Source organism: Chlamydotis macqueenii, chromosome 2 (genome assembly GCF_036417535.1).
Source record: "Chlamydotis macqueenii isolate bChlMac1 chromosome 2, bChlMac1.mat, whole genome shotgun sequence".
NCBI classification, from domain to species: domain Eukaryota; kingdom Metazoa; phylum Chordata; class Aves; order Otidiformes; family Otididae; genus Chlamydotis; species Chlamydotis macqueenii.
The window spans coordinates 50,608,096-50,623,981 of record NC_141557.1 but is presented as its reverse complement, the minus strand read 5'-3'; the positions used below and the strand labels follow the sequence as shown (position 1 = coordinate 50,623,981).

Below are 15,886 nucleotides of genomic sequence, written 5' to 3'. Positions count from 1 at the left end.
ACCAGGGGGCTGCTGCTCAGCAACTGGCTGGGCCTCAGTCAGTTGGTGATGAGCAACCGGTTTTTATTTGCATCATTTGTTTTTCTTGGGTTCTATTATCTTTTTTCTTATTTTCCTTTTCAATATTGTTTATTGTTATTACTGTTATTTTATTTTATTTCATTTCAATTGTTAAACTGTTCTCATCTCAATCCATCAGTTTTCTCACTCTTACCCTTCCAATTCTCTTTCCTCCATCCTGTTTGAGGGGAGGGGGGGTGAGTGAACAAGCAGCTGTGTGGTTATTTTAGTTGCTGGCTACGGTTAAACCACAACACACCTAAAAGTTTATTCTAAGCAAGCTCTACCTTTAGTAAACTGGGTTAAGCTAGCTGAGTGTGTTTTTCAATCTTTTTGAAAAGGCAGCCACCTTTTGGCTCGTCTGTCTTCAGATAAGTTTCCCATTAGCAGTAACCAAGGTCCTTCTTCAGAAAGGCTCAGATACAGTTGCAGTGGCTGGCCTCAACCACTCACTCCCTTCTCTGACTTGACAGAAAAGAGCTGCTGCTAGCAAACTGAGCCAGGGAACACTTTTACAAGTCAGTGTAAGCTTTCCCCACAACCTTCCCCGAGCTGCTTCCTAGTCCTCTATCTTCAAGAAACTCGGATCTTGTCAGCTGTTAAAAGGCACTGACATTTCCATTAACTACTTTAAAGTCACAGTAATATTGGAAATCTTCAACAATATTCATACCAAAAAGCATCAGTAGCTCCAGCTACTGCAATACTATTACACTTTTTGGGTAAGAGTTCATACAATTTTGTAGATTTGCTGGAAGGAAGTAAGAGCCTCTCTCTTCCTTCATCCCCTCAGCACTAAACCCCTTAATTTTGTAGAGTTAAGAGTCTGGAGCCAGAACTAAGCGCAGGGAGTGACACTTCACAGTACAGCCTCTGGTACAGAGAGACATCAATATCCCTTTCTTCTTCACCACTTGAACAAAGCTGGTGCCAACTAATATTGCATACATTTGGACTTGTGATGCTAGGATTGTATCGGTATACTGTTATTACTAGTGACAGCACTTGCAGAAACTACAGCTATTCTTAGTTCACACACATGGCAGAAGCGATGTGCCACTTTCTCTTCTCTAATTAAGTATTTCACAATCCCTTTTGAAATACATTTCTCCCCACAGTTTGAGAAAGACTGAAAGACTGCACTAAATCAATTAAAAATCCCCAAGGGTCCAGATTTAGGTCTAAAAACCAAAACAATTTGAAAGTTCCCTTAAAAAAAAAAAAAAACCAAAACAAAAAAAACCTTACTGATTTCCTTTTAATATGCAGTGAAGTACAATAACTTCTCTGAAGAAAAAAAAAAGAAAAGAAAAAAACAAAACCAACTAAAATGACATTTATAGTATACACTGGCAGAAGAGAAAAGACAACTGGAAAGATACTCTTAAAAGACAAACTTGCTGACTAAATCCATACCTTAGAGAAACCATTAATGTCAAGCAGCCCATGGTTCCTCCCATGTGCTGCACTGCACTGTATTAACATGAAGTCGTCATTTGACAGCGCTCCTGTAAAATTTTGCCCACTGTACCAGATTTGTCCTTTGAAAATAACACACAGCTTTCCAACCTCCCCTCACTTTTTTTGGCTAAAGAGTCACATCTGGTAATTTAATCTATATTTAATTATTTCATAGATAAAAGTAAACCTGGAGGAAGAGACTGTAAGGCCAAGTTTAATTACAAACAGTTCCTTTCTGTAGGAAGAGTTTACCTCCACCAGTGAGGAAGTTCATCCCCGAGTTTAGAGAGATCTTGTTTTAGTTCAAGTTGTGTTAACACACAAGAGTGAATTTGAATGGGATAACCCCAAATACACATCTTGTGCATCTCCTGGAAGCTGCTTCCCCTGCAGCAGGAACAGCAAAGCTGTAAATCCACAGAACAAAGTATCCAGGTAACCTAAAACCAGCACCGGCCTACTTAAAATAATTTGTGCTATTAAAAAAACCCAGCAGTTGAGAATGAGTTACACATAAGGGCACAAATTAAAGCACATAAATTTCCACCTGAACACAAGAAAGAACATCCTCTTATGAAATGGCTACTTCTGGGACAAATAAAGAGAAGACAGGATAGAGTAGCCAGCACTCTGGTTCATCTGTACAGAGCCTGTGCTGCCCTACTCTTAACATCTGACAGAACAATCACACAGAAGATTGGGAGAAGGTAATAGGCAATCAGCGTCTACAATTCACTTCTTTTCTGACTGCACCCCTAAAAAGTTCACCAAAAAATCCTAATGCAAATTCAGACACCAACCCATTTCCATTCCACCCCTTACATGACAAGGAGTCTTAAAAGTTGAAGATCATCCCTATACCCAGCTCTTAAAGTCATAATCAAATCGTTTAATTAAAAATTAATTTTGAACACAGTACTAATATTTCCAGTAGGAATTTATGCAGGGGGATGAGTCTAGATGTTCTTTTTCAAATTTACAATTGAGGAAAGTGATGGAAATGGGAAGGAATCCAAATTTAAAAGCCCAGATATTCTGGAAGACAGTAACTGAATTCAGTCAAGTTCATCTCTCAAGAAGAAAGCAGCAAAGTACATTAACTTGCACATGCTTTAAAATGAGCTTTAATGCATACAGGCAACAGCCAGTTGCTAGGTTTACTAAAACTTAATTAGTTCCCATCTAGTAGGAAAGAAGGCAGTAAATAATACGCAGTTTTACCCTCCTTGTTTAAAGCAGCTTTCCAGGAAAAAAAGTAGTTGTAAAACCTTTATGTCAAATAGTACATTTCAATGAATGAGAAGAAAGGTTAGGCACAGGGGCTGGTTCTGAAAAGCCCTTAATCATATACTAGTTGTGCAGGCAAAGAGTTTCTCTAACTCAGTAACACCAATTTCGTATGATTAAAGTTAAAATTGTCATTGATGAACCAGAGCTGACAAACCTACAGAAACGCAGTGGGAAGCATCAACTAGAAAAAGCTCTATGCCTCATGAAGTCCAGGTTATCAGAAGTAATGTGCCTGAAGAGGAGGTTTTTAATGTAAAGTCTAATAACATTTGGTGGAAAAAAAAATATACATGAGCTCTTTTCAGGCCCAACACCTTCCAGGACACTACTATCAATCACTATGGTTTCACAATGACATGTCCTCATTTTGAAAATACTTTATTCTCTTCATTGCTGAGCAAAATATGCATATGCACAGCAGGTGAATTGGGATACTGTGCAACTGAATATAAATTAAAAAAAAAGAAAGAAATTGCATCATGCTACAGTGAGGTTGTGTTGTTGTTCTTTTTAAAGTAAAAATACAGTGCTGTTATTTTAAATACCAGGGTTTTTTTGCTGGTACGGGATCAGAGAGGGAGACAACTGTTAAGGTAAAGTTTTTAGGATTTTCTGAATATATGTCAAGTGGTGCTTGAATGAGCAGATCCCACGTGGGAGACAGGCGCTGGCTGTAACATCTGGTCAACGGGCAAGTAATTTCTACCTTCCTTTTCCCTCCTCCCTCTTATCATCTCCGACAGCTAGCCATCTGAAGTATGAATCATCTCCTCCACTATAGCTCTTGAACTAAATAGATGTTTTAAAGGAAACAGACTGGGGAAAAGTTAGCATTAAGTAAAGCAAAGGCAGAACTGTGCGTTTAGAAGCATGTATCATCAGGGCTCATTCCCACATTGCTCCCATCCTTGAAAAAGGCAAACACGCGGGTTTGTGTGTATCAGGATTAGAAAGGGATGCTTCTTTCCCATCTTAATTTCTTGTCACTACACCTGTATTTTTCATGTCAGAAAGGTGAGGAATGAGACCCTTAAACTCTATTCTCTCATTTCCCCCTGCATTCAGAGCAGACTGCTGTTAGCCTTCTCCCTCTCAGTGTTATTTTCGCTCTTCTTCTTCCTCCTCCCCAAAAAGTGGCATGAGGAAGCTTGCAGACAACTTGGCAGGCTACGTTAGAAGTGTTCTACCCAACATAAATCAGCATTGTTCTTTTTTATCTCCTCTAAATCTTATATAACAAAGGTAAAAACAAAGTTCCAGGACAGTAAGCTAATATTTCAGATAAGGTATGAGATTTTCGGAGAGTTACTTTAAGTCATTTTGCAAATGAAAAACAAACATTTCAGTATTATTTTACTGCTGCTTGGAAGGAGATTGCATAATATTTGTTCATTTTTGTCCTCACTGTTCTTGGTAGCAATAAGCTGTTGTTCATCATGACTAACATGTATCTTTCCCTGAACACAGTGTCTACCATTTGTTATACAAGGAGAAAAAAGTAAAACATTCTTCACTCCAGAAGGCAAGAGATTTGTATAGTGGAGATATAACTCACTAAAAAATTTCAGCAAATGAAAATGGAGAAGCTTGGCAGGTTTGGAAATCAAACTACACAGTGCTAACCGCTTGGGAACTTTCCTTTCCTCTACAGGGGCTTTCAGAGTACCTAAAAATCATACTGTTGTTATTCAAGCTGCCCTCTAGTACCACGTTTCTCCAAAATTCACACAAGAATTTCCCAGGTATACGCCACAAAAGGGTTAACTAGAAGTGAAACTGATTGCACTGCATGAAGAAATTAGAATCTCATTTCAGTAAAACATTTTCAACATTAATTCAAATTTTCTCCTCTCCAACAGAACTTTGTAATGTACTTGGTCCTCAGATACACTAGGGTCTAAAGCACATTATTAAATGTTTTCCTGCACTCTGAATACTACTTATAGGAATGATAGTTATTCTAAACAGGTAGCATGCTGTATGATTTCAAAACGTTATGGGTAAGCTGTTAAATATAAAAGAGGTCGCTTGTAGTATTAATACATGTGCCACAAAAACAATCTCAGAGAAGTCCAGAACATAAAACATGGCACTTGTATAACTTGATTTGGTTTGTTTCCCCCCACCTCAACCCTTCCCCCAGATTTTCTACAAAGAGTCTTTAATTCATAATTTTGAATTTGTTAGCTTCTGTACGCTGCCTCCAAACAGTCTATGGGGCCACTGCATGAGAAATAACCAGCTCGACAGGACAAGCCCTGAGATTTCTCAGTGGAACAGCATCACTAGTGCATCACTAGTTAAGTTCCAACACCTGCACTTGCTGCAGCCATTCAGTATGATCCTACTCCAAATGCAAAGCACCGACTACAAATCTGAAGACTCTCCACCCAGAGGTAACAACATTACCACAATTTTACAGTTGAACAAACTAAGGCACAAAAGTGTTAAGTGGGTCACATAAGCAGTAAATGCCTTATTTAAGCAGCTGTTTAAAAACAAAAAGCAAACAAAAAAAAAAAAACCCAGCTAAGCACATCAAAAACATTAAGTAGCAAGAGAGGAAGAGGTTACACCCCTTATAAAAACCATCTTCTACCACACATGCACTCACAGAAACACAGGTGTGCATCTCAGTGAACAGAAATGCAGAGACATACACATGAAGAAAATAACTTATTTACGCACAGGGCCGGCAGAGCACGCGTACACAGGCACTTACTTGATCTATTTCCATTAACTTGGGGAATGCACCTGGCCATTCGATCGCCACCTTCACTATATCAGCAGGAGGGGGCATTGCGACGCTGCTCTTCCTCGGAGCCAGTACAACTGGACACTAAATACTGCAGAGAGTCTCTCTCATTTACACCTGCAGGGAGAAGGGGGAAGGGAAAAAAAAAAAAAATTAAAAAAAAAAAAAAATACAGCAGTTCAGACAGAACTCCAGCACTGCCGCTTTGTCTCCTACATTTTGCCTGGCTGGGCAGGTGGATGAAAACGTATAAATGTGTGTGTGTGTGTGTGTGTGTGCATGTGTGTGTCCAGGAGCAGAAGAATGGCACAAATGACAGGAGCAAACACAGGACACAACACCACAATACGCTGCACAGCTTGACAGGCTGTTAGAAAGATGGCTGAAGCACTGAAACGTACGGTGAATAATAGGCATGCATGAGATTTAAATAGATAAACTATTTTTAAATGTTGTTAAACATGCTGATGGGGAAAAGCCACAAACTCGAGGAAGTTCCCGTTACAGTGTCACTCCTGGAGTCCCTGGGAACGTGTCCGAATCCGTTAAGGCTGGCGCTCTGGGAGAAGAGATTGCCCAGGAAGTTATGGCCAGGAAACACTGTTTCTTTTAACTACAGCAATGATCTTCTGGGTGTTCACAAATAGATCACTGCACTATAGCAACCAGAATGTCAGGAAGGAGGCAGAATACACAGCAGTTTCCACATATACATACACACACACGCTTACACATACCCTCACCTAACCGAGGCAGAGATACCCCTATGGAAATACTGCTTTGTGGTAAATCTCAGACACGTGAACACACAAGGATACAGCGTACACTAACAAAAGTGTCACACTACACAAAACGTCACAGTTCTGCAAGAACACGAATACCAACAGGATCTCATGTCAGCACAGGCTCTGAATTTTGGGGAAGGAGAGGAAAGGGGAAGAACCAAATCCTCAGGTTTTGCAGAATGTAAGTTCTCTCTCTTTTGTCACACGAAAGTTTGTAACCTCACAGTAACAACAAACATTTTTCAAGTGGGTGCGGCGCCTCTCTGAGCTTGGAGACAAACCTTCTGCATCCTCTCCCTGCTCCGCGGTTGCAGGACCGCCACTGAAGTAGCCAAGCTCTGCTATTCTCGAACACGGCCACCCATGCACCCTTCCTGCAGGCTGGCAGGTTCCTGCTTGCTTTGCCAAGCCCTCTGCGCCGACCACGGCGTTTCCCACACGCTCTGCCGAGACTTGGCACAACACGAGAGAAGCTGTAGAAATCTCCAGAGGTGCAGTCCCACTTCTTCTTCGCAGAAAAGAGAAGGAAGCTGCGGTGAAAGCATGGACACATGCTTGCACACATACCCTCTGAAAGAGCTAAAGCAGGAGATGAGTTGAGAGAGTATACCAGATATCCAAAAGCCACAAACAGGTACAAGAAAAAAAGGCTCTGACCACCACCAGTTGCTGCTTCAACTAAACCAGTAAAACAACCCTTCTCCAATTGCAGCAGAAGCATGAACCCAGATCAGCCTGGACAAAAATCATGAAACTACCCCTTTATCAAGAAATTCTGCACCTTTGTCTCATCCTACTTGTAACTGGGAGTTCAGCCAGCCTTCACGTATACGTCTCTACCTTTCCTTTCCTCGCGTGTCCTCTGGTCTACTCTGAAAAGGCTCAGTCCTCCACGTTTACAAGCCCTGCCACATTCTACACTGGGTTCTCAACGCATGCTATAAAAGCAATTTATGAACGTTAACACCTCAGCAATTTAATTCCATCAATGGTAGTTCTGATGCCAACAGAATCACACATGAACACAATGGCAAGCGCAAAGCAGTATATAAGACAATGGACGGTCTATAAATAAGACTGGATTGCAGGAAGTGCCTTCAAAGTCTAAACAACGTCATTAAGAAACACTTGGTCCATGTTACAGGGACCAGGAATAAACACAATTTAAGCACACAACTGGCTTGCTGGTCATTAAGAACAGTCAGACATTCCCTTTTGGCTGTGTTTTCCCCCGCAGAGCCGGAATGGACACGAAGTCCCTGCCATTTCTCCCTTGACATCTCATGCTCCCACCATTTGCATCTCCCACGAGCCCTCTTCTTGCTGCCCAGAGCACTGACTCAACTAGCCAGCAAAAAAGTACTTTCAGTCATCTGGTTTTCACCACATTCAGGCCAAACAGCTTCCCAGAGGTGGCACGAAGTGGTGGGGGAAGGAGAAGTGAGACTCATTGGCAGCAACAAGCTGTTTATTCACCTCGACAGTCTCATGAAATGAGACCTTGGCGCCTTTTTGCTCCCACACTCATGTGATGGTGTTTCCCACCTCCTCAGCAGAACGGTCCTCTCAGTCTAATGATGTTGTGGTATTAAACTGCCTGCAGCGCTGAAGCGGAGCTGGCTGATCCAGTGCCTGCCTGACAGGCTTCTCCCTGTGTTCCCCGGCACGGCACCACGTCCCTGGAAGGAGGGATCCTGGAAGCCTCTGCCAGAGCCTGGGTTTACCGGCCACGACACAAAGAGCAGCAGCAGCTCCTGCCAGACAAACTTGACTGAGGAGAGATAGCTTCAGATAAGTAAGTCCTTATTTTCAACAATTTTGTTTTCTCATCATCATATTTCTTCTACAGCTTTCATAAAAAAGAAACAACTGTAGGCCACATATCTATAGAGAGAAGGGAGATCTATAAAAAAATAGAATCGACCTAATGCATAGGCGAACACACTCTCTTTTAACTGGGAAGACAGGGAAGCCACTCAGAGCACTGTTACCTCTCACCACGAGAGGGAAAGGGAAGGTAACTCATAGCCCAGTACCTCCCTGTGAGGTTATCCAGCTCCAAAGCTGGAGAAAAAAAATGCTCATTCATGACCACTGGCCACAACTACGAAAGCAAAACCACATAATGCAGCAACAAATTTGCAGAAAACAAAGATGCAGAAGTCTGCCACAGCATTCAGAAGACAATTTTAATATGACTAGTTTTTAATGCAGGCTAGCACAGATCTCCTACATAATTATAATTATTAATATACATATGCTTATACAGTCATAAAACACAAAGCAAAATGCCAAATCTTTAACTAATACAAATGGATGTAGTTCCACTTCTCCTACCAGGAGAAGACCAACTCAGACTCATCAGTGTAGTCTGAATGCTGAAAAGCATATATAAAATCATCACTACAAATTTCTGTTTCTCAGTGGATATCCTAGTCAAACGTGCTGACTTCAGTTTTGTTCTACCTATGTGGCAATGCCAGAAACAAATATTCTTCTTTTATTTAGGCCAACATAGATGTTTACCTGTCATCAGAAAACTGTGATTGCAAAGAAGATTCTGCAGTCTACACTGCTGACAATTACAAATTACCTACTACTTATTCCAGTGGTGCGGAGTGTGTTAGACACTGTCCAGTAAAACAAGGAAGGCACAATCCCTGGTGTGAAATTATTCCAATTTAGTAAGCAGTTTTCATGATGTGAATGAAGAATAAGAACCGATTTGAACTGCTTTTTGTTATGCCAGCAGCAGTCAAGCAGTGAAAACGATACAGACGTCACTAAAAGGTCTAGTTATTGAATTTTCTCAAGTGCAATTTCCTTTTTCTCTCCCAGCAGCAATGACATGTAAGAGCAACTTTGCAACTAATTTTTACAACGTTTATTTTCAAGGCAGAATCTGAAAGGAAAATGATGCATGTGTGGGCACAAGCGTATGAAGTGGATGAGAGGTCTGAGGAAAAGGAAGGCACCTTCCCATTATTTTCCTTAAGGCATGCATACAGCTGCAACCTGGAAGAGGTTTAAGCAACTTCCATGCTCAGCAGCACACTATTTTATAATTTGAGGGAAAAATCCCCACAACGAAAACATCCGTACCACTTCAGTACACTTTTTTATATCAATAGGGTTTTTCAGAACTATGACAGATTAGCCCATTAAAGTGCAAATTCTGTGAGTTATTGTTATTACCACATACAGGGTATTTCTGCATTTCGACCGTGCTGTGCAGTGCTTCCAGGGGTCTACCAAGTTAGAGTAATAAACACTCAAGCTGGAAATAAAAGTATATTAAATTCAATGCAAAAATGCATAAGCACAGACATGCAAGCTCTCAATTTACCTGCCTGGCTCTGAGGAAGTACATATGTCAGTAAAACCTATTGAATTTTCCCCTTCTACCTATGCATTTCATGTGGAAAACAGGATTTTATTCATGTATGAAATAGTTCTCTGTAGAACCCTTTTTAAAAAAAAAAAACAAAAAAAAAAAAACAGAAAAAAAAAAACCAAAAAAACCCAACAACAACAACAAAGAAACTTGTTTTGCAATTTCCCTGGCACTTTCCATAGAAAGATCTCAAAGCACTTTAAATAACTTATAGTTATCAGAGCACATCTCTCAAGCAGTGAATTGTATTCTTACTCTACAGACAGGAGAAAAAAATGCAGGCTAACAGGAGTTGTATGACTTGCAGTGCTAGTCGTGTATGAAAACAGCAACCTACATGAGCTCATTTCTTCTTTTACAGGAGAGAGGTAATATTCAAGCAGGCCAGGTCATTTCATGAACAGCTCGAGTAAGGAAGTTAATGACGGAAAAGCGACCGCAGGAGCGCCACGTGCATTTGAGAATTTAATAAGACAAAGCACATGTCTTGTTTTATTCTCTCCTTGCTGGATAAAAAGGAAGCGTATATAGAAATCACCTGGAGCTGGCACAGATTCCCCTGCTCCCACCTCACAGGCAGGTTTTCCCATGGCGTTTCTTCAAGGAGAACAGAGGGGAGGGCAGTAAAGCAGCCAGGACAAGGCATAACAGAGCGGATGTCGGCATGGAGCTGAGCCCTGCCTCGCCACACAGGGACCCACAGCGGGAGGAGAAGCACAGGTCCCCCGGCTCGGGACCTTACGTAAGCAACCGCTTCTTGTCAAACCTCATCAGCTTCCTCCGCTCGGCTCCCGCCGCCCCAGCAAACAGAAACTAAAGTGGCAAGTTCAGCTGGAAGGTCCCTCAGGGACCAAGTCTGATTAACGATTTTAGAAAGATAATCCAATGCTGGATTAATATCCCCCAAGAGAGTTATTTTTGGAGTTAAACTGCATGACTGAACAGCCAAGTCTAAAAAGCTGTAAACACGCTCTACCATCTCTGCAAGAAGTAAAAACAGGGCACAGAAGCCAGTGGGCTGTATGTACACTTTGTGTACATAAAAAGGCTTTCATGCGCCTTTTTCCCTTTTGTTAGGCATTCAGTGCTATTCACTCCTGAACTAGACAGGAGTCAAAGGCCCAGCAGACCCATGTCAGTAAAATCCACAGCTGCTTTGCCCTAAATGGAAGATAAAGCTCTACAGCAGCCATGAGCTATATTCCAGTAAGAGATTAAAAAGATGGGGTGATCTCGGAGAGCAGACAACCTAGGGGGGCTGCTACCCCCTCTGCAGCAGCCACCGATGCTGGAGGAAGACCTGACCCTACTCAACAGATGTCTACAGTTCAGAGCGGTCCATCAGCTTCCCAAGGGGAATATTTCTTTGATGCTGAACCCGCAATCTGTTGATCAATAATGCATCATTAGCCCAGGAATGCACCATTTAATACTATGATAAAATGAGCTTTGGACCCTTCAGGCTTAAATATACCAATTTTCCTCTCCCAACTACCCGCATATTTAGTATTGGAGGAGATTTTAGGAATATGGGTGTGACATGTACAGAATAAGACAGTTTTTGCCAGTAGCAAAGTCATCCAGGAAAGATGGGGAATACTCACGTGGTTACCATCTCATTCTCACATACCCATAACCTTTCTTTACAATTTCATTCCAAGTATTTCACCTTTCCCACAATCCTCTTTCTGTCCCACAGTCCTCTTGCTGTTCCTCTCCTCAGGAAGCATTTTATGTGGTTGAGGTTTCACTATCATTGACAGGCCCACTTTCAAAAAAGTACCCTTCAAAGCTAGAGAGAAAAATAGCTTTAAAGAGTGCTTGAAAAGAAAAGGTGGAAGAAAACACAGCAGAATGGATGTACTCAGAATACAAGAAAGCAGGCTGTCTGTTCTTGCTTCTGAAGTACATACTGAAGCATACCAGAAAAATTCAGGAACTTGTATAACTTGAACTCTCTTGATCTTCTTGGAAGATCGTGCTCCTTCTAAGGAACTTTTAGTTACACGTCTATAATTCAGAAGAGAGAGGACAAAAAACTTAGTTTTGATTATTCAAGGCATCTGAACCTTTGTGGGAATTTAATTAACACTCATATACCATCCAGTCAGATAAAGATGCTCTGTTTACTAAAGATGTTAATATCTGAGCTCTTCAAACTAGAGATCAGAAAAGTACCAAACTCAAGTATTCAAAATACTATTCCAAGAAATAATTAAAAAAAAAATTAAAAAAAACCCCACAAACAAATCCACCAAACCCAAAATCAAAAAAAAACCCACAAAAGCCACCATAGTAACAATAACTCAACAGTCAAAGAGGTAAGCTCTATCAAGCCTCATAAAAAAAAGCCTTATTTTTCAAAGGTGCTGAGTACCTGTCTAGCATGTAGAATTCAAAAACCATGGCAGGTGTCAAGTACAGAAACAAAATCAAAGACTACTCTCAATAAAAATGTTAAAATCCACTTAAACTTTTCACAATTTATCAGGGCTTGCCACTTCATTTGGGGTTGTTTCTCGTCATTGGGCTGTACTCCAGATGCTTCTAAACTGAAGCAAGCAGCAAAAGATATCCGTTGAAATCAGCTGAATACAATTTTCCTTTCCTACCTCTCAGGACAGTCTCACATAACCCGAGATAAGAGGGAAGTAATGGGAAAAAGATGAAGCCTCGATTTCAGCCAGCGGTGTTGCTGTTCTCAAAGGCTTGTGAGGGTAAAATAATAAGTTTTCAGCAACAAGTCGAAGGGGAGGAGAAAGGCAAAAGGGAGCTGATACTGTGAAATAACAGCTAAAATACAGCAACTTAAATATTAGAACTCGAAAGGATGGATGCAAATTTTTGGGGGGTGCTTTTTAATGCTTAAGCTAAGCACACTCCAAAGGAGTCCAATGTGACTGGAAATTGAGTAAGTTTATTAGAGGCTATTTGAAAATATGCTGAAGAGAAACAGAGAAAGTTCATCAAAAGTGCTGTGACTCAGGAAAGCAATTTTGAATGGAATTAAACTAAGAGTAAAGAAATAACAAAAGGTAAGAGTCCTCTTTTCTAGCAGTAGAACATCATCTGGCTATGGTACTCGGGACTTTCCCGGCATTTGGATAAATCAGGGGGCTAGAAAGGACACACAAAAGAGCATTTTGAGTCAAGATGATAAAACTTTATTGCTTTCACTTGAGCAGAGGCCAAATCAAGATAATGATGACTGGCTATATCCTAAAAGGAGATAACAGATACAAGAAGATAAGCTCAAGGTTGGGAGAAACCCCAAACTTCCTGCTAGAAGCAAGATGAAGCAGCAGGGAAGGAAAAAAAAAAAAAAAAAAAAAAAAGAGAATTTTTTACCCTACCAGTGTTTATGACACATATAGAGGAACTAATGGCACAGCCAGGAAGTTAGCGGTCAAATGAAGGAAGAGAGGGCAACAGAGATGTATGAATGCTGAAGGAAATAACCAAGTTAACTGACAGCACAGACAGGATGTCAAAGGTTGAAACAAAACAATTATTTTCTAAAGAAATCATTCTGGAAAGAAAAGTACTGTGAGAAAGAGAGATACATTAATACTCCACAGTGAATAAGTAGAGACTGATGATGATCATGCTCATCAGAAGTAAAAGCAATAGTAAAAGAAAGACTGGATACCATTTATGAGTTTAACGAGGACACAAAAGCTTTGAAGACACCAGCCTTTTAACTTCATGCACCGACGCTACTCTTCAAAGATGACAAAAACCAACAGAAGGAAAAAAAAAAACACCTGTCAGTAATCTTGCAGCAGAAAGCAGCTCCATTTACAGAGGTGTTCCTAACAGCACTGTTCCTTTTATACCTGCTGAAATCAGTGCATCAAAACAGCTAACAGTCAAAATACTCCACATTCTCCTGACTTCTCAGCACCATACAGTCTCCAAATCCACCCCTGTAGACTCCTCACTCTCTGCCAGTTCACACTCTCATATTCACAAAGGAAAACTTGCCCTTAACACTCATGAATTTCCCAGTGCCGGCTCTCTGAAGGACATTCAGCAAAACAATAAGACTGCAAATGGGAAACATGGCGACGGCCATCCAGGAAAAAAAAAAAAAAGAAAAAAAAAGAAAAAAAAAACAAAAACATGGCACAGTTAATATTAGAGACCTTGCTAAAACTGGTGGAACAACTTGAGCTATTCTGCATTAAAGAGACTGTATCTCCAAAGAGTATCCGTTGTTGAGACTAACCTGGCATTTTAATGGACATTATTAAGCCCATTTTTGAAACAGGAATACAGAGATGCTAAGGAAACAAACGCGGACACAGTCACATCTCAACAAAATTCCTGTGCATATGCCCATCCTTAACACTGACTCCACCTTGCTTCGCTGAGTACGCTCCGTCTGTGTACTTGCAGGCTGGAAACACTGTTCTGGGGACATCCCAACCAGATATTCACCATCCCTTTCAATGCTGACACATACCTTGGGGCCATCGTTTGTACGTTTTGATCAGGAAGCGCTTGCATACCTGAACAATTTTCTCAATTATTCAGCCAGGTTAAACATAAGATCATCGTAAGGTAAGATACAAGCAAAAAGATAACGAAGAGCCCAAGAATAGGGCAAGCTCCAGGTTCATATAGTCAGAGCTCAGAGGGTATTTCAGAGGGATGCTAGAAACCTTTCAGAACAAATTTGACTACAAGATAACACCAGTGCCAACCCTCTGCTCACTCAGCCCATTTCCACGGGAGATGCATTCAGTGTAAAGCTTGGTAAACGGCATTAAATGTGACACTTGGTAACAGAAGATCTAGGTATTTTAACACTAGACAATCCCTTGCTCATCTCTGTACTGCAAAGTCATGAGCAGCAGATGACCTGCTTGAGCAGGGGAGGTGGACAAGATGACTTCCAGTAGTCCCTTCCAGCCTCAGCCATTCTGTGATTCTCCAAGTACACCAATATCATGACTCTATGCACTCTTCAAGTCCTAGCCTGCCCATCTGTGTTCAAATATTGTGCTTTTTCTGCACGCAACTGTGCACAGAATGAGCAAAATGAGCTGCTTTTGTAGCAGGTTGCCTTCTATGCCATAATGAGATTGTTAAAGCACACTAAAACCAGCTGCTGGTTACAATTTAGGAACAACAATCTCCATAACCCTTCCCAGCTGGCATCCAAGAGCACTCATTCAAAAAAGACCGCAGTCTTGAACTAAGATTTTAAAGATCAGGATGAAACTTTACTTCTGACAGGAAAACTACTGTAAATTGTTTTTGTGTTACAGTCTAATACATCACATTTAAGCACTCTGTATATTTTGTGGTCGCCCCATGATTTTACTGCACACTTCATTCAACATTAAAATCCACATGGCCCAGAGAAAGAGGAAAGAGTGATGCAAACATCATCCTTCTACGGGTTTGAGTCATAAGCGCTGGAGAGCCATGCTCTTTAAGCAGCAGACAACAACTGAAAAGTTTACTGTCTTTCCCTTTTAGCAGAGACAGTAGGAAAGGTAATATGTTCACTCCAAAATATTAAGTTCACATGTGAACTTAAAACCTCACCAAATCTAATTTGTGCTATTATGCTGGCCTACTAAAAAAAAAAAAAAAAAAAAAAAAAAAAAAAAAAAAAAAAAAAAAGAGGGGGGGAGATAGGGAGAGCCATCAATTCAGCCACTGCAGTTAAAGCTAAAGTGTTATGGTTGTCTCCTGTTTTAGTATCAGAAAAAAAAGTTGAAATACTGTAACAAAGAAATCTGACTTATGAAAAATACTAGCCAATTTAGTAAATATGTTTACTTCATTGCTCAGGTAAAAATAAAGTCACCTCTGTAGCATGTATGATCTGCTTCTCCAAGTATCTTCTGTCTCATACTGCAAAGGTTCTCTAAGACTCCCGAAATGGCTACAGTTAATTCTCACCATCAAAAGCTGACGACGGCACAACCATGTTTCCCCATCTCCACATTCCGGTTGAAGCTCCTGCTCCAGCCTCTTTGGGAACATGCACAGCTATCCCAAGAATGAGCAAAAGACTCACCATTTCCAAACTGGCTAATCAATGAACTGAGTGCTTAACCTTCCCACAATACATGCACCCAGACGACGAAACCAGCACTGTCTGCACTGTGCCAGCCACATTATTCT

The 15,886-nt window shown here is 40.8% G+C and overlaps 1 protein-coding gene across 5 annotated transcripts in view; it reads right to left on the bottom strand.

Annotated features, from left to right (window-relative positions):
• The window catches only part of ELMO1 (engulfment and cell motility 1), a 317,094-nt gene that overhangs the window by 259,570 nt on the left and 41,638 nt on the right, over positions 1–15,886 (bottom strand). For 3 of the 5 annotated variants that reach the window (XM_086742954.1, XM_086742955.1, XM_086742953.1), the window contains exon 3: positions 5,534–5,683. In XM_086742954.1, the coding sequence (XP_086599080.1) occupies positions 5,534–5,611 (78 nt within the window). In that variant the 5' untranslated portion in view covers positions 5,612–5,683. Of the gene's footprint in view, positions 1–5,533; positions 5,684–5,782; positions 5,886–6,071; positions 6,117–15,886 lie in introns of those variants that run through there. The other 2 variants (XM_086742956.1, XM_086742957.1) reach the window with 2 other exon arrangements.